Raw genomic sequence first — 19,088 nt, 5'->3', positions numbered from 1 at the left:
GGGAACCTCTGAGTCCCAAGGAAATTTGAATTACACAGCTGTCCAAACTTGTGAATCCACACGTGAAGAAGTAGTGGGGACAGAAGCACATGGGGCTTCACATGATCTCAACTTAAATGAAGGCAAGGTCAAAAGAAAGGGTTTGAAAATTTTGGGCCAGGATCCGATGGCCCAATGGGCAAATAGGTTTGAAAAGGCTTTTGTAATTAAAAGCCTAGGAGACCCTTTAAATGATGAAACTGAAGCAAATCAGATTATCATCGATACTTTTCCTCAACAAAATAGTGCAGAAAAGCAGATCCTTCCCTCAATCAACCTCGACACAAGCGAAGAAGGTGGTGAGGAGGAATTTCAATTTGAGGGCCAAATTGACGAAGATGCCATGTCAATAATACATATTGATGACAGAGGAGATTTAATCAAACAGGTAGATAGAGGAAGAAAAGAAATTGGGGCACTAAATATAGAAGAAGCTATCCCACTGAATTCAACAGATTTAACTGACAGCATGGATGCAGATAATCACGCAGCTGTCTCCTTTTGGGTTAGACAGAATGTTCTCAAATTGGCTGAAGAATTTGGGGTACATTTTAACGGCTCCGAGGAGTTAGCTGAGGAATTGTTCATGAAGATAGATGGGAAGAGGCAAAACCCCATTGAAGTAGTGAAGGCTCTGATTCCGTTGACTCCCAAAAGTAATGGATCAAAGGAACTGAAAAGGTTGGAATTTGGAAACAATTTTTTCAGCTACGGCACGAGAAGCAGGGGGGGGACATACCATTGTCCAATTTAATGAAGGTTAACATCATATCTTGGAACGTGAGGGGTCTCAATGATGCCAGGAAGAGACTCCTGATTAAAAGTTTGTTACACAATTGGAAAGCTGATGTCTTCTGCTTTCAGGAGACGAAATTACAAGGGGATATAAGGGAGATCATTAAAGATTTATGGTCGAACAGATGGGTGAAGTACGTGCAACTAGAAGCTAGTGGCACAAGAGGGGGCATAATTCTAATGTGGGATAACAGACTGTGGGATGGGGAAATATGCGAGACAGGTACATACTGTATAACTTGTAAATTTGTGGGCAAAACTCAGGACCTCAGTTGGCATATGACAGGAGTTTACGCTCCAAATTGTACATTAGAAAGGGAGGAGGTCTGGTGGGAACTAGGGGCTGTAAGAGGACTTTTCACAGGTCTTTGGGTGGTGGCGGGAGATTTTAACACCGTTAGATTTCCTTCAGAAAAGAAGAACTGTTCAAGATATAATAAAGCCATGAGGGATTTTTCAGAGTTCATCGAGGATATGGAGCTAGTGGACTTACAATTAGCAGGGAACAAGTATACTTGGAAGAAAGGGGAAGGCCATGATGTTGCAGCCAGACTAGACAGATTTCTGATTTCTGAAGCATGGGAAAACTCTTTTAGGAACATCAAGCAATCAGTCCTACATAGAGTAACATCGGATCACTGTCCCCTAATTCTTGAATGTGGAAATTGGGAGAGATCAATTTCTTTCTTCAAATTCGAGAACTGGTGGCTGCAGACAGAAAATTTCAAGGAGAAAGTAAAGTTATGGTGGGAATCTCACCATTGCAGAGGCAGACCAGATTATATTTTAGCTGACAAACTAAAATATTTGAAAGGCAAGCTAAAAGAGTGGAGTAGGACTAGCCAAGGCAACCTGGGACTACAAAAACAGAGTATCCTAAGTCATGTGACAGAGCTTGAGGTAATACAAGACCAGAGACAGTTATCTGATGATGAGATCTATCTAAGAACAACTCTCACTGTGGAGTTTGAGGAAAATGCAAAAAAGGAGGAGGTCGCGTGGAGACAAAGGTCCAGAGCTATATGGTTGAAAGAAGGTGACAAAAACACAAAGTTTTTTCACAGAACTGCAAACTGTCACAAAAGATATAATAATATAGACAAACTTCTGGTGGATGGTGAGTGTACAAGGGACTCATTAGTGATCAGGGAGGAGATTGTCAAATTTTATCAGAAGTTGTATACAGAATCAGAGATATGGAGACCTCAATTCAACCATAGATCAGGTGTTGTTATCAGCGAAGAAGATAACTTAATGCTAGAAAGTCAATTTAGTGAGGCTGAGATCAAAGAATGTGTGATGGCATGTGCGAGGGACAAGGCACCTGGGCCGGATGGATTCACTATGGCATTCTTCACCAATTGCTGGGAAATAGTAAGCAAAGAAGTAGTGGCAGCAGTTCAGAACTTTCATAATCAGAACATTTTTGAAAGAAGCTTCAATGCCACCTTCGTAGCCTTGATCCCAAAAAAATTGGGGGCCAAAGAACTAAAAGACTTTAGACCCATTAGCTTAATAGGTAGCATATAATATAAGATCATCTCAAAAGTGTTGACTGAGAGGCTGAAAAAAGTTGTTTCAAAACTGGTAGATACACATCAGATGGCATTTATTAAGGGCAGGCAGATCATGGATGCTATTGTGATTGCCAACGAATGTGTAAATGTGAGGCAAATTAGCAAGGTCCCAGGCATTCTTTGTAAGCTGGATATAGAGAAAGCCTATGACCACTTAAATTGGGGTTTCCTATGGAAGACTTTGGAAAACATGGGTTTTGGGGAAAGATGGATAAACTGGATCAAATTTTGCACCACTACAGTGAAATTTTCAGTTTTGATTAATGGCTCTCCCACAGGTTTCTTCTCATCTGAGAGAGGCTTGAGACAAGGGGATCCATTATCTCCTTTTCTCTTTATCTTAGCAATGGAGGGTCTCAATGAAATGCTAAGAACAGCCCAGACAAACAGCTGGATAAGGGGTTTCAATGCAAACATGGGGGATAGACAGAGTCTAGCTATCTCACATCTCCATTATGCAGATGACACACTAATATTTTGTGATGCAGACATCAGTCAACTGAAGTTTTTAAGAATAATATTGATATTGTTTGAGGCAACTTCAGGTCTACACATTAACTGGGGCAAAAGTTACATCTATCCAGTCAATGAGGTACCTAGAATTGACAGTCTGGCAAATATTCTGGGAGGAAAGATAGGGGAGCTGCCCACAATATATTTGGGAATGCCTCTAGGAGATAAGAGCAAATCAAAAGGCATATGGAACAATGTACTGGAGAAAAGCGAGAAGAAGCTTGCCAATTGGAAAAGTCAGTATTTATCCCTGGGTGGCAGAGCTACTCTCATCAACAGTGTTCTTGCTGCTTTGCCTACCTAGATGATGTCGGTGTACCCTATGCCAGCAAGTGTAAGAGACAGATTAGATGCCATTAGAAGAAATTTTCTTTGGCAAGGAAACTGCGATCCAAATAAGCACAAGTTTCACTTGGTCAAGTGGAATGAAGTTTTAGTCAGCAAGAAAGAAGGGGGACTAGGAACAAGGAATCTGAAAATACAAAACCACAGCCTGCTAATGAAATGGCTGTGGAGATTTGCATCACAAGAACAGTCGCTGTGGAAAGACACCATTAAGGCTAGATATGGAATGGAGACAAGGTGGATCAGCAACATAGCAACACAACCATATGGCACCGGAGTGTGGAGGACAATCAGGAATCTATGGCCAAAACTTATAAACAAGTGCACAATTAAGATAGGAGATGGTGGAAAAACTCTATTTTGGGAGGAAGTATGGGCGGGACAAGCTTCACTTAAAGCTAGTTTCCCTGACCTATTCAGCTTGAGTCTACAGAAAGTGGCCACTCTCAAAGAAATGAGAGATGCTCAAGGTTGGAATTTAAAGTTCAGAAGACCTTTAAATGATTGGGAGGTGAATAGAATGGTTGAATTTCTAAATATCCTGGAACGATACAAGGAACTCAGTAACAGAGAAGAAGACAAACTGTTATGGGCTCCAGATACACAGGGGAGATTCTCAGTTGGAACAGCTTACAGAAACTCACAGAGGACACACACTCAATCAAGCTACTGGCCATGGAAAATGATCTGGAAAGTTAAGGTGCCCTTCAAGGTGGCCTGTTTTACTTGGCTCTTAGCAAAACAGGTTGTTCTCACGCAGGATAACCGTATGAAGAAGGGCCTCGATTTGTGCTCCAGATGTTTTTTTTGTGAATGTGAGACAGAGACAATAAATCATCTCTTTTTACACTGTAAGGAGACAGTGAAACTTTGGCAAATTTTCATCAACAAAAGGGGCATCAGTTGGTCTATGCCAGGAAACATAAAGGAAGCTTTGGCATGTTGGAATCGGGATGGAAATCAGTCGGGGCACAGGGAGAGATGGAAGTTTGTCCCAGCCTGCATTTGGTGGACTATTTGGCTGGAAAGGAATCAAAGATGTTTTGAGAACAAGAGCTGCTCTATGGAGAAGATGAAGCTGAAATGTTTAGCTCTTTTCTATTTTTGGTGTAAACATGAATATCCTCATGAAGATGAGGATATCACTAGTATGTTAGAGTCCTTAAGGAGTTCATAGGAAAACAGCTACACTTTTGTATTTCTGATTGTAAGTATTACTGGAATACATCCTGAGTATTCCTGTGTTTATAATACAAGTTACCTTTTCAAAAAAAAAAAGTGCCTATCGCACCTCCCAGGATCTGAGAAAGGTGATCCATTTCTAGAACCACATTAATTGGATACAAGTGGCTTTTGTTCCAATTTATATGGAGCCCAAAAATGGCTTCAAAGTACACCAATATAAGTCTTATTATCAAGAGTTGCTCCTCCTCAGCCCCACAAAAAATTAGTGTATCATCAACATACTGCAGATGTGTGATCTCTACACTGTTTTCAGCAACCTTGCTAACTTCAAATCCCTGAATTCTTCCTGTTATCTTAGCTATATTTAGCATGTTGTTGAGTCCCTCCATGGCTATGATGAACAGGAAAGGGGATAGGGGATCCCCTTGCCTGATCCCTCTATGTGCATTGAAAAATCCTTCAGGTGACTCATTAATGAGTATTGAAAACTTCACAGTTGAGATACAGAACTTGATCCAGCTGGTCCAGCTCCCACCAAAACCCATTTGACTCAGCATACTTAAAATGAATTCCCAGTTCACATGGTCATATGCTTTCTCAATATCAAGTTTGCATAATATACCGGGATATTTCTGGGTCACTCTGGAATCAATTGCTTCATTAGCTATGAGCACTGCATCTATTATTTGCCTGCCTTTGATAAAAGCCATTTGTTGCTTGTCTACCAATTTATCCACAACTCTCTTGAGTCTTTCTGTCAGTACCTTGGAAATCAGCTTGTAAAAGCTTCCAATTAAGCTGATGGGTCTGAAGTCTTTGAGTTCCTTTGCTCCTGTCTTCTTAGGAATCAGTGCTATGTAAGTTGCATTATAGCTTTTTTCAAACATCCTAGTTAAGTGAAAATTATGGAATGCCCCCATAATGTCTTGTTTAATGATGTCCCAACATTTTAGATAAAACCCCATTGTGTAACCATCAGGGCCAGGGGCTTTGTCTATAGCATTAACATTTACTTATATCACTTTTGGTTAATATAATTATTTGAATCTTTAATCATCTAGGTCATTTAGAATTATTTACCTTAAGCACTTAAATCCCACCTAGTTGTGGACCTTGAATGGTGCCTAACACTTTTCTTTTGAGGTAATCTGAACTCTTAATGATCTCATGTCGCGGAGACTAGTAAATGGAATTATTTGCAATTAGTTGTAGTAAATAGGTGCCCTAACGCGCAATAAGGGTGCTGCCTAGTGGTAAATGAAGTGGGTTGAGAACCCTAAGGTCTCATGTTCAAATCCTAGTAGAGACAAAAAATAAGGTGATTTCATCCCATTTGTTCTAGCCTTGGTGGATGTTACCTAGTACCTCTTGCTGGTAAGAGGTACATGTATCCCGTGGAATTAATCAAGGTGCATGCAAGCTGACCCGGACACCTCAATTAAAAAAGAAAATTAGGTGTCCTAACACACCTTATCCTATTAGGTGACAACTCTTCACTTTTAGCCCATTAAAAGAGTTGTCACATGTTGAAACCCTCTTTTGTGAGAAAATGGGGTGCGACACACTTTAGGGGGAAAAGTGAAGTATAGAAATAGCAAAGGACTAGGTTCAAATTGGAAAATAGTGCATACAATAAGGATGTGTAATGTAAAGACCTCAGAACACGCACATACAGAGTCTTGTACTAATATTGAGTTTGTACAATCAGTTTCTCAAGTATCTGGTCATCTTATTAAGAGTTGGCATTATATCTCACAGGGAAATGAACAATGAAGAAAAACGATTTAATCAAGAAGAGGAGGATGAGGAGGAAAATGGGAGAGGTCGAGAAGCATGGGAAAGAACTTATGCAGATGAAAGATCATGGGAGTCTTTGCAAGAGGATGAATCAGGTCTCCTTCGTCCAATTGACAACACAACTCTATCCCATGCTCAATATCGACGACGTCTCCGCACTGCAACCGCTGCACGAATTCAGAAGGGTCTGATTCGGTACCTCTACATTATCATTGATTTCTCCAGGGTACGTAAAATCCTATATGATTGCCAATAACTGCATTACTGTAATTGGTTACTGACATTTAAAGGTTTAGTTTTTCATTGTAAGATATGAAAAAAATATTTAAGCATCTATCTTTATCTGTTTGTAAATGAGTTATCTCCGGAAGAAGTTAATCGGGTCCAATTTCCCAGACAATCTGCTGAACTTCTTTAAGAAGGAATACAATAGGGTCCTTTTAAAGAACCAGCAGGTCTTTGTTTTATGGATTTCTATTTGCATCTAGGGCTGAATTAGTGATTGTAACTGGTTCATTATGCTATGAGATATTGATAAAAGCCAAGTATATTTCCGTTTCTTGTAATGGCTTTGAGAAACCAACACTTAGTAACTTCTTCAGAAAATCATGCTACTGTATGCCTGTGCAATTGGGTTGTCTTTGATCAGTGAATTTAATGAATATTCAAGTGAATACCTACTTTCAGTTTTGATGCCACCATATTTCTCCAAACCACATTTTGAAATTCTAAAATTGTGAATTGAGTATGTCTAAGACAATTATTGCCTTTTGAAAATGTCCTTTAATTGGGTTGTGCTCATCACTGCATTAGACGTTTTCTTTCATCATTGACAAGGTGCTGCGATAAACAATCTTAAACATTTGCATATAAGCTTCTTGCTGATAGTTCTCCTTTCAAGATGTCAGCATCCTTTTTTTGGTGACATTTTCCTAGTTTTTTTTTTCACATTGCTTGAAAGTTTTTCTGAGCATCGGTTGCATCTACTTGATACTTTTCCTATATGCTTATAGTTCCGCAACACCCACACAAACTTGGAAAGCTAGAAATCTAGACATAATCAATTAAGTCTGGATGATTTTAAAATGACTTTTGAAAGAGAGACAGTAATGTCTCATAATATCATGAACTTTTACATCTTTTGAGTTAATAATTGCTCACTTGATTTTTGAATTTTAGGCAGCTGCAGAAATGGATTATAAACCAAGCCGAATGGTTGTAGTTGCTAGACAAGTGGAGGCTTTTATAAGAGAATTTTTTGACCAGAATCCCCTGAGTCAAATTGGCTTGGTGATCTTGAAAGATGGAGTAGCTCATTGCTTAACAGATCTTGGTGGCAGTCCTGAGGCTCATATCAAAGCATTGATGGGTAAATTGGGGACCTCGGGTGATGCATCCCTTCAGAATGGCCTAGATCTTGTGTGTGATCTCCTAAATCAAATCCCATCGTATGGTCATCGTGAAGCCCTTATCTTGTATTCAGCTCTTAGCACATGTGATCCAGGGGATATACTGGAAACCATCCAAAAATGCAAAGCGTCCAAGATAAGGTGCTCAGTAATTGGTCTCTCTGCAGAACTCTACATATGCAAGCATCTCTGCCAAGAAACTGGTGGAATGTATTTTGTTGCATTGGATGAGGTAAGGAATAGATAATTGAGCTCTGAAGTAATGGGAATACGAGAACTTGTGAAACAAAAACTAATAGAATAAGGAAATCTCTGCCAAGAGACTGGTGGAATGCACTTTGTTGCATTGGATGAGGTAAGGAATTGATAATTGAGCTCTGAAGTAATGGGAATACGGGAACTTGAGAAACAAAAACTAATAGATAAGGAAATCTTTTTCTGGAAATTTAGGAGAAATTTGGTTCTAATTGCCTACTATGTAGAAATTAGAATGTCTCATTGAATAATGATTAACTATATGTGGCAAGCATAATATTGTAAAACTTTTTATAATTTGATTCTTTGTTATTGCTCTGTCAGCCTCATTTAAAAGAGTTGGTATTGGAGCATGCCCCACCTCCTCCAGCTATTGCAGAGTTTGCTGTTGCAAATTTGATCAAGATGGGGTTCCCCCAAAGAACAGCAGAGGGTGTCATTTCAATTTGTTCATGTCATAAAGAGGCTAAAGTTGGCGGTGGATACACTTGTCCAAGATGCAAAGCACGTATATGTGAGCTTCCTACCGAGTGTTGCATCTGCGGACTGACCCTTGTATCTTCTCCACATTTGGCAAGGTCATATCACCATCTCTTCCCAATAAGGCCATTTGATGACGTGTCACCCTCAGCTCTGAAAGATTTTCACAAGTTACCAAAGAATTGCTTTGGTTGCCAACTGAGTCTTCTAAATCCTGGTAAGAGTACTCTTAAGCTTATTTTCAAAATTGAAACCATCTAGAGGTAAAAGATTCATGCCGCAGAAACAAGGAAATCTGTCTTTTCAGAATTGAAACTTCCAGTGGTAAAAAAGATTCATGCCAAAATGAGGAAATATGTCTTTTCTGTTTGCTCTCAAGATTGCATTGTAAGTAACCTATAATGTGAATCTGGGACCCACTGAAGCACCTGAGCTGGTCTTCCTTATCAAATTGAATAAATAAAAATAGAACACCTGAGATTTGCATTTGTTTCGCAGATATTATCATCATCCATGTACATGTTAGAATGATCGATAATTTGATAATTGTCAAATGGAGTAGTTCATCAGATTAACCCTGGGTACATAACCCTGACCTGAAGCATCTACTGTTGCTGAGGATGTCAGTAAAGTTCCTTTCTTTAAGTTCATAGCTACAGAGAATTGTAGAAGGCATTTACATAATTGTTTGTCATCTGAGATATCTTGTATGTGCATTTGTCCGATTAAAAAAAGAACGAAAGAAAAAAAACAAGCAGTAATCGTAACTGAGCTTTTGTTGAACTTAAGCAAAAGAAATGTCTCTAGTGTTCTACAGAAGAAACAAGATATTTAGTTTCTAGAGCTTAAATTATTCATGTCCAAGATAGTAAGTTCTTTTGTGTTACAATTCTGTGCTTCTCACTGGTTGTTTTAATTATGTCCTTTGAGGACTGTGTTCAGGCTAAATTTCAAGCAATGTTGAAATTTGGTCTTTTAAGGAAGTAGCCTGTTGAACTAGTGTTTGTATTTTTTTTTTGAGAATTGGTAAACATTGTATTCTTCAGCATTAAGGATAAGCTGGGGACCTTTAAAAAATCAGAAAAGAACAAAAAGTATAATACTTACAAGGATCCTAAGAGTTCTAAAAGTTGATCTGAATCCTCTAATCCTATCTCTTTACACCAAAAATATAGAGATACAATGCAATTCCATTTAACCTTGTGAATGGAATTGGATATATCTTCAAAATTCCTACTATTCCTCTCCTTCCACACTGTCCACCAAATGCAATGTGGAATCAAATTCCACCAGGTCTTCTGTCTCTTGCTACCTCCTCTCCTGATCCAACAACTAAGTAAATCAGTTGTATGTTCGGGCATAGTCCATTTCACTTCTAAATAGTTGAGAAACATGGACCATATTTGTTCTGTGAAAGTACAATGTAAGAATAGGTGACTTTTAGTTTCCCCCGTCTTTCCACATAAAGAGCACCACGGAAGTATGATCTTTCTTTTCTTCCTCAAGACTTCATGTGTCAAGCATGCCTTTCTAATGACCAGCCAAGTAAAGCATTTAACTTTTGTTGGTGCTGCAGTCCTCCAGATATTTTTCCATGAACTCTGGTATCTGCTACTTTGCGAGTTGTACTCCTTTTTATATGCCCTGCCAACTGTGAAGATCCCATCCTTACTGTGTGACCATCTAACAACATCATTGCCAGTATTGGGGCTTGCAAAATCCCCCACTTCCTCCAACAATTTGGCTACTCTCTCTATTTCCCAATCATATAGAAGTCTTCTGAAATAGAGATCCCAACCTTGTACTGTCTAGCAATCACTGATCATTGCCTCAGAATTGGTTTCACAAAATAAATAGATCAGGAAACAGGTCTTTTAGGGGGGTTTGTTTGATCCATACATCCCACCAGAATCTAGTTCTCCTTCCATCCCCCACCTTGATATGTAAATTTGCTTCTAAATTGGGCCATAAGTTTCTAATAGCTCTCCAAACCCCCGCTCCATAAGCATCCGTGCTTATGTTACTACACCAGAATCCATCCTCCCCATATTTACATTTAATCAAATCTTTCCACAAAGCTTGCCTCTCCTCAGTGTATCTCCACAACCATTTCATCAAAAGACTGTTGTTATGCTTCCTCAAATCTCTGATGCCCAAGCCACCTTTATCTTTTCTATGCAAAACTGTCGCCCACTTGACCAAATTGTATCCCTTGTTCTCTTTGCAACCATGCCAAAGGAAATCTCTCCTAAGTTTGTCCAATTTCTTAACCACTTTTGCCGGTATAGTGAAAAGAGACATAACATATGTTGGGAGAGAGTCTAGAACAGAGTTGATAAGAATGTGTCTGCCACCAAAAGAAATGTATTGAGCCTTCCATCTAGCTAGTCTCTTTTCAGTCCTCTCGACTATGTTGTCCCATATCTTCAAGTCTTTGTGTGTATTACCTAAAGGCAAACCCAAATAAGTTGTGGGCAATTTCCCCACTCCGTAGCCCAAAATGTCAGCTAGACTTTGGATGTTTGTCACATCCTTAATAGGATATAAACTGCTCTTTCCCCAGTTAACTTTCAGACCTGTACAAGCTTCAAAAAAACAACAAAACTGGTGTTTGTATTCAGCCAGATTGTTTTTTGATTTGGCCAAATTTCTTGTAACTTGTGATGAAACTAGGAAATTATTCTGTAAAATGAGTTGTGTTTGGAACAAACATGGCTTGGGATCATAAAAGCTGGAAAGGAAGCAATTTGTCTCTTCTTAATGCAATTCCTAATACATAGACAACCCCTTAAAGTTCCCACGGCTTTTCATTTAGACACCTAAATTGAAGCTGTTACCCGCAAACACCTAGGGTGTGTTCGGTATGATGGAAAATGTTTTCGGTGGAAAATATTTTCTAGGAAAATAAGTGGATTTCTTACTTTTTTTTAGATGAAGTAATTGATTCCATTCATGGCATCAAAAAGATGCAAAGTAGTTACAAAAGAGTGAGTGTGTTCGGTACGCAGGCAAAAAATATTATCCGAAAAGCATTTGTAGATAATTTGAATTTTGAACAATACTATGAGAGGTGAAGGTGAAGGGTAAGGTGTGTGGGGTGGTGGGGATGGAGGCTGCAGGGGTGAGGCTGAAGATGAGGTGTGTTGAAAGGTAGGAAGGACACTATCAATGTGGAATCCCACTTGTGTAACTTATTTACATTTTCCAGAAAATGTGTTCTTCCATACTGAACAAACCCCTAATGTATGTCTAAAATGTGCCTATTGAACACTTCATGCTTAGCTTGGAAAAAATAAAATGTGTCAGTTCACATGTGAGGGTGTGGCAAATTAGTGAATTGAACCAAGCCACGTGGCTTTTGAATTCAACTAATAAAAAAAGGAAAAAGAAAACACTAGTGTTTGTATTCAGCGAGAATTTTTTTTCTTCTTTTTTTTGCCAAATTTCTTTTAACTTATTTTTGAATCAGTCAATAGTATTCATTGAATTAGAGCAAATTTCAATAGTTCTGAAACAAGCTTCCACCACATCCCAACTTACAAAAAAGAACAGGTACTACTACTATAGCAGAAATATGTACCCTACAGGAACCATACTAATTACACCATAATTAAACCACCACACCAAGCAGAATCCCATATCCTTTACCAACATTAACATAACTATTCTTTTCTTGACAGCAAGACTTTTGCAGACAAAACAAAAGTCAGAACCAAACCTCCCCTCAACTCCCAAAACCATACAAAGTCCTGCCCTGTCTCTTGAGAGCATACTCAACCTCCAAAGCACTCACCGTCTTCCTACGAGTATGCTCAGTATAAGTAACAGCATCAGGAATCAGATTCTCCAAGAAGATCTTGAGCACCCCACGAGTCTCTTCATAGATTAGCCTACTGATACACTTCACTGCCCCTCTACATGCCAAATGCCTAATGGCTGGCTTTGTGATTCAATGAATGTTATCACAGAGGACCTTACGGTGAAAAGCTTTGCTCCTCCGTTTCCCAAACCTTTTCCTCTCTTTCCACAACCTGACATGTTCAATCAACCTTTAGTTTCTCTGAAATCAGAAGCTTCTGAATTTCTATGATGAAGACAAATTTCTTGTAACTTGTGTGATGAATTAGGAAATTATTCTGTAAAATGAGTTGTGCTTGGACAACATGCTTGGGATCATAAAACCTGGAAAGGAAGCAATTTATCTCTTCTTTATGCAAGTTCAAATACATAGACAACCTCTTAAAGTTGCGGCGACCTTTTATTTAGACACCTTAATTGAAGCTGTTACCCATCAAACACCTAATGTATGTCTAAAATGTGCCTATTGAACACGTCATTCCTAGTTAGTAAAAAAAATGCATGAGTTTACATGCGATGATGTGGTAAAATGGCAAGACCTGCCAGCAACTTCACAAATTGCCCAAGGCTGACAGTGGAGGAAATGGAAGATTTAGAAAGGGGATTTGATGAGGAGGAGGTACTGAAATGCCTAAAGCGCCTGGACCGTCCAGATGGGTTTACAATGGGGTTCTACATCAAGTGTTGGGAAGTGGTAAAAAATGATATCATGAAGACCTTCCAGAATTTCTACGAGCAAGGAAGGTTTGAAAGAAGTTTCAATGCTACCTTCATAGCTCTTATTCCAAAGAAGAAAGGTGCTAAAGAATTAAGAGACTTCAGACCCATTGATAGGTAGTATTTACAAGCTATTCTGCAAAGTGCTTACTGAAAGGTTGAAAAGAGTGATGGCTAAAGCTTGTGGACTCACAACAACTGGCATCCATCAAAGGAAGACAAATTATGGATGCTTCCCTCAAAGCAAATGAAGTAATAGACTCCATGGTGAACTTGAAGAAACCCGGAATCCTATGCAAATTAGACATTGAGAAAACATATGATCATGTCAATTGGGGCTTTCTTATGGATCTGCTAGAGAAGATGGGATTTGGACGCAAATGGAAGCACTGGATTAAATTTTGTATCTCAACAGTGAACTTCTCTGTACTTATTAATGGTTCACCAGCAGGTTATTTTAATTCACAGAGGGGCCTAAGACAAGGTGATCCTCTATCACCCTTTTTGTTCCTCTTAGTCATGGAGGGTCTGAACAACATGATTAAGATATCAAACAGGGAAGGTTGGTTAAGAGGATTTGATGTTGCTAGAGCTGGAAGGGATAGCTTGAAGATAACTCGTCTTCAGTATGCAGATGACACTTATATTTTGTGATGCTGAAGAAGAGCATCTCAAAATACTGAGACTGATCTTGGTAATATTTGAAGGAATGTTAGGTTTACATGTTAATCAAAGGAAAAGCTTCTTATACCCGGTTAATGAAGTGCCAAACATGAAAATCTTAAAAGACAATCTTAGGGTATGAAGTGGGTGCTCTACCAACTATCTACCTTGGATTGCCTTCAGGGACCAGCTCTATGTCTATGGAAATATGAAATGAGGAGATTTGAGAAATGTGAGAAGAAGTTAGCAAGGTGGAAGTCCCAATATCTCTCCATGGGTGGAAAATTGACCTTGATAAACTCCGTGCTCGATGCACTTCCAACGTATATGATGTCATTATTTCCTATCCCACTAGGAATCATCAATGGGTTGGATAGCATCAGGAGGAAATTTCTATGGCAAGGGAACACAGACAGGAAGGGTTACCACCTAGTCAAATGGAAGGCAGTGATCAATGAGAAAAGATTTGGGGGATTGGGGATCAAAAATCTGAAGAATCAGAGTAAAGCTTTAAGAATGAGATGGCTATGGAAATATTCAAATGAAAATCGAAGTCTATGGGTTAGAGTCATTAAAGCTAAATATGAGGAGAACGATAATTGGATGACAAAGGAGGTCACTACTCCTTATGGTGTTAGCTTATGGAAATCTATCAGAATTTTGTGGAATGAATTCAAAGTTAATACCATAGTCAAAGTGGCAGATGGAGTTAAAACTGTCTTCTGGAAGGCTGATTGACATGAAGCAAGCAGCATGGAGACATTATTCCTAGATATTTATAACTAAGTTTTACATCAACAGAGCACAATAGCAGAATTGTGGACACCTCAAGGGTGGAATTTTGTGTTCAGGAGACACCTCAATGATTGGGAAATACCAAGAGTAACAAAATTCTTCAGCACCATCGACCATTTCAGTGGTTTGAAGGCCGGACAAGACATCCTACAGTGGCAGGGAAATAGTAACGGGACTTTTAAAGTAAATGCAGTCTACATGAAGATGAACCAACCAAACCAGCAGATACTACGATGGCCTTGGAAACACATTTGGAAAGCATCATCCTACACAAAGTAGCTTGCTTTGTCTGGTTATTGGCTAAGGAGGTAGTGCTAACACAAGATAACTTGATGAAAAAGGGGATCCCTTTATGTTCGAGATGTTTTTTCTGTGGGGAAACTGCAGAAACAATGGTTCATCTATTTATACATTGCAAGGTCACAAGTCAACTATGGAGATTATTCCTATGTCTCAAAAACATATCTTCGTCCATGCCAGGGAAAATCACAGAAGCATTACACAGTTGGGATGAAGCAGGCATTCACGATAAGAACAGAAACAACTGGAGTTGTACCTGCAGCTATATGGTGGACAATATGGAAGGAGAGGAACCTTAGAGTCTTTGAGAATATGGAGAATACTATAGAACAAGTCAAAATGAATTGTATTTTGACTTTATGTTTTTGGTGTAACTAGATATACTCTAATGATACTGTCTCTATTAGGGGTGTCAAATGGGCGGGTTGGGTTGAAATTAGAGATATTAAAATGGATTGAAATAGAAATCGGGTTGGGTCTTGACCCACCCAAGTTTACTTTGGGCTCAAATGGGTTGGGTTCAGATGGGCTAAAAAACGGGTTGGGTCTTGACTCACCCAATTTGATCCGATTAATCTCAATAATTTTAACATAGTGATATTTAACTTTTATAATCACAATTCGAATTTCAGCTCAAGTTTTTTTTTTTAAAAAAAGTAACAAATTGATAGATAAATCCTAAAAGATGTTAAATAGATAATCATACCTTTAATACAGGAACATATCTTAGTATAGAGTTTTAAAACGGGTTGAAATTGGAGATTGAATTGGGTTCAATTGAGGATTCTCTTAAAATGGGTTAGGCTTGAATGGGTTGAGATTGAACCCAACTCAAATTATCTTGAGCCCAACCCTTAAAATTTTGGGCGGGTTGGCGGGTTACCTATGTTTGAGTTCATTTTTGACACCCCTAGTCTCTATCATTGATGTCTTTGACTCATTATAAGGATATGACAGTGGATTTTGAGTACTTTTGTAAATATGGTTTCAGTGAACCCATGTACTGTGTTACAGTAATGGAAACAGTTACCTACGTCAAAAAAAAGAAGGTAAATCGAACAAAGCCATGTGGCTTTTGAATCCAACTAATTAAAAAAGGAAAAAGAAAACACTATCTTTAGAAGGAAAAAAAAAGACCCCACCTTGTTATCTTCCCCAACCTCACCCTTCCGTTGTCTGATTTCTCTCCGGCTCATTCCTCCATTTTCTCCTTTAACCCATGAAAATCTCTCCATAAATTTGCTCTCCAAATACCTCAAAAAACAAGAAAAAATAGAAATATGTCACTCTATTCTAAAAAACACATATCATGCCTATAAATACTCAAGTCATCCCTACCTTACTCAGCTGCCCAACAATACAACTAAAGCTCAGTCCCAAGCAAGTTGGTGTCGGCTATAGGAATCCTCACTGACCATACTACTCCAGTTAAACCATCTCAGGCCAACATTATATAAAGTAATAGTAATAAAATAAAGCAACATAAAAAGTATATGAAGTTCTTTATAATTTGCTACTGTCATAAATTTCTGAAACAGTAAACAACTCCGATTAAAGTATAGGACGTAAAGTATAAGTGTTAGCATGACTAAAACATATTCTTAATTAATAGGTATCTCCTACATAGATCTTTCTCTTCCTTTGTGCCCTATCTTTCACTAAGCCTTGCCTGAACCTCGATAGATTGTAAGTCTTTCAAGACAACTTCCTTCCATGTGATTTAGGGGTACCTCTTCCCTTTTTATTACTTTCTCTCACCACATAGCAACAAACCGGTGGATTTGAAGTTCAATGCAAGACATAAACATACCATCTCAAGTGTCCTTCTCTTATTTTTTCCTCGATGTGTGTTACTTGAACCTTCTTGTGAATGTGGTCGTTTCTAATCTTGTCTAGTCTTGTATGACTGCCCATCCATCTTAGCATCTTCATTTCCATGACATTCATCTTGATGTTTTACTTTATAGGCCCAATAGAGTTGTCTTTTTTCAGGTAAAGTTATATAGCCCACAGTTCACGGCTTCAAAATCACGGACTGTCAATGGATGCTTTGTTAGACTGAACAAATGAGGTTCATCATCTTCTTTTTCTTCTACTTGTTCATGGGTTGCCATCCCCTTAGTTTCGTTAGATTTAAGTGTTGATACAGTTGTGGGTGTGAGGGGTTTTGCTTGAAATTGGAAGGCCGTCAATCTGTCAGGTTGGAATGGTGTAGTGAATTACCATTCACTACACTGGGTATGTTGTTGAATGGTGTAGTGAATGGATGATGTGCTGTAGTAGTAAAAGCTGGGCGTTCTATTTATTAATGGTGTTCTCTCCATTGATGAGTCTTGGTTTCTGATGGTATTTCTCTTATTGGAAACTGAAGGATCGCTAGTTGGTATTTTTTGCTGGTGGGATTCTATTTAGGAGGGAGAGATGAAGGCTGCGGTGGTTTCTGGTGATTGGTTGCATGTCCAAACTGATTTGGGGAGGTGGTGGCAGCAGCAGAGAGGAGCTGGAAGAGAAAGAAGAAGAAAGAAATAAAACAAAAAAATTACATTACAATTTATGCGCTCAAAACTGTGAAAGTCACTCATTCTGCCACATTAATGTGAGGTGTTCAAACTTCAAACGTCATAATTTGGATATATGTTAAGTTGTCTAAAAGATAATAACCTCAATCGAGGTGTCTAAGTGAAAAGTCGTGGCAACAAGAAGATTTAAGGGGGATGTCCATGTGTTTGGCCTAATGCAAACTTAATGTACAGGAGTCTCACTTTTTGCTTGTTCCACTTTGCTCTTCATTCATCAGGATATTCTCACATTTTGCTTGTTTCACTTTCTTCTTTATTTGATTTGATGCAGGAAATTTGCCAGGTCCGCAGGTTGCTTGTCCAAACTGCAAACAACACTTCTGCCTTGATTGTGATATTTATATACATGAGAGCTTGCACAATTGTCCAGGTTGTGAGAGCTTAAGGAATTCCAAGACCATTAGTGATATGGAAGAATGATAAGGATGTCTATTTCTGAAGTGGTTTATTCCTCAAACGGAACAAGCTAAATGGCAAAATGTAATGTTATGTTGGATGTCCTTTCCAAGTACCAGAAATCTTGTTTCACAGCATGTCGTGAGGAAAAGTCAAGCTGGCTGCTTTCATAGGATTTTTACTGTTGGATCCAGCCAATATCTATGGAACAGCTATGGGAGACACCACTAATAATCTCAAAGGTAAAACTTGTATGGTCTAATCCAACGTTTGGAGCAATGCAGGATCACGGCATAATGTATATCAATCATATGTCACAAACAGATTGTTGTTACTTTGTACCCTCAAATTCTGACTTAAAAAGAAGAAAAAAAGGAAGACAGCGATGAGATCTGTTTTACCTTTGAGCCTCAGGATTTTGACATTTATTTACTGGACAATCCACTGATGAAATGACTTCTGAGTGCATTTCCAAGGGCAGAGGCCTTTGCTACGGGTAGATGAGTATAATTTATCAGCTACTGTTAATCCAAAAGATATCGTTCAGGAGGACAATTAACATTACAATAGCTCTTATGATATGTTATGTCCATGTCACCATTGAGAATGACACTTTTGCTGGAATACCTGTGCTGGTTTTTGCATACTATAAGTTGATATAAATCAAACACACTCGAGCCTGCATCGGTTTCTTGGGTTCGATTCAATTTTCGTTGTTTGGTATGGACTGGTATGCAGGGATTCAATCAAGTTAGTATTATATATTTACTTTTGTTAATTACTTATGATATCCAAGTTCACAGTCCTTGATAACAGTGACATGCTGGATTGCACAAGATGCCATTGAATTTGCTTGTGAAAAATACATTTATGCTGTGTTAGTATTGAGTTTCATTTTGTTTTTTTTCCTTACTTGGTCTCTCTAGTTCATTTATATGATTAGTTAAAACGGGGAAGGGTCAGTACTTGTCCCTCTGCTATTGAAAATTTTAAAATATTATCCTCCGTTGTAATATCATCAGTACATATATGTCCCTAACGTTATACAAATGACTACAATTTTTGTCATTCCTTTGTTAACCTCATCTATTTTAACCACTTGGCGTGCCAGTTCACCCCACCAACCTTTCTCCCGCGACCATTCAGAGTCACCAACACTTAGATATAAGAGAGAATCCGCCAGCTAGATGAGCCGGGGAATATTGTTGCAAGAAGTACCATCATCATTACTATAAACCATCTAACAATCTTTCGTTTTGAAAAAATCAAAGTTCTTTAAAAAGGTATGTAACACTTTATGGTAAGTGATTTTTTCAATTTATCTTTAAAACATCATAATATTGCTTTTGGAAAAAAGGGAATTGAACTAGAAAACGCGTTAGATT

General features: G+C 38.5%; 1 protein-coding gene across 1 annotated transcript; it reads left to right on the top strand.

Moving 5' to 3' along the window:
• Positions 1-6,210: 6,210 nt before the first annotated feature.
• On the top strand, positions 6,211-18,583 carry LOC125829493 (general transcription factor IIH subunit 2). Its single transcript, XM_049508707.1, has 4 exons — positions 6,211-6,477; positions 7,431-7,892; positions 8,240-8,612; positions 17,579-18,583. The coding sequence occupies exons 1-4, from the start codon at positions 6,217-6,219 to the stop codon at positions 17,725-17,727; spliced, it is 1,245 nt and encodes a 414-aa protein (XP_049364664.1). The 5' UTR covers positions 6,211-6,216; the 3' UTR covers positions 17,728-18,583.
• Positions 18,584-19,088: the final 505 nt, after the last annotated feature.

This window comes from Solanum verrucosum, unplaced genomic scaffold, assembly GCF_900185275.1.
Source record: "Solanum verrucosum unplaced genomic scaffold, falcon-dt-bn FXZP01000031.1, whole genome shotgun sequence".
Lineage (NCBI taxonomy): Eukaryota > Viridiplantae > Streptophyta > Magnoliopsida > Solanales > Solanaceae > Solanum > Solanum verrucosum.
Note: the sequence above shows the minus strand (reverse complement) of the source record. Positions and strands in the feature narration are given on the sequence as shown.

Coding starts and splice junctions, on each gene's coding strand:
- LOC125829493 (XM_049508707.1), top strand. CDS start 6,217: ATGAACAATGAAGAAAAACGATTTAATCAAGAAGAGGAGGATGAGGAG. Junction 7,893..8,239: donor ATTTTGTTGCATTGGATGAG/GTAAGGAATAGA, acceptor TTGCTCTGTCAG/CCTCATTTAAAAGAGTTGGT. Junction 8,613..17,578: donor ACTGAGTCTTCTAAATCCTG/GTAAGAGTACTC, acceptor GATTTGATGCAG/GAAATTTGCCAGGTCCGCAG.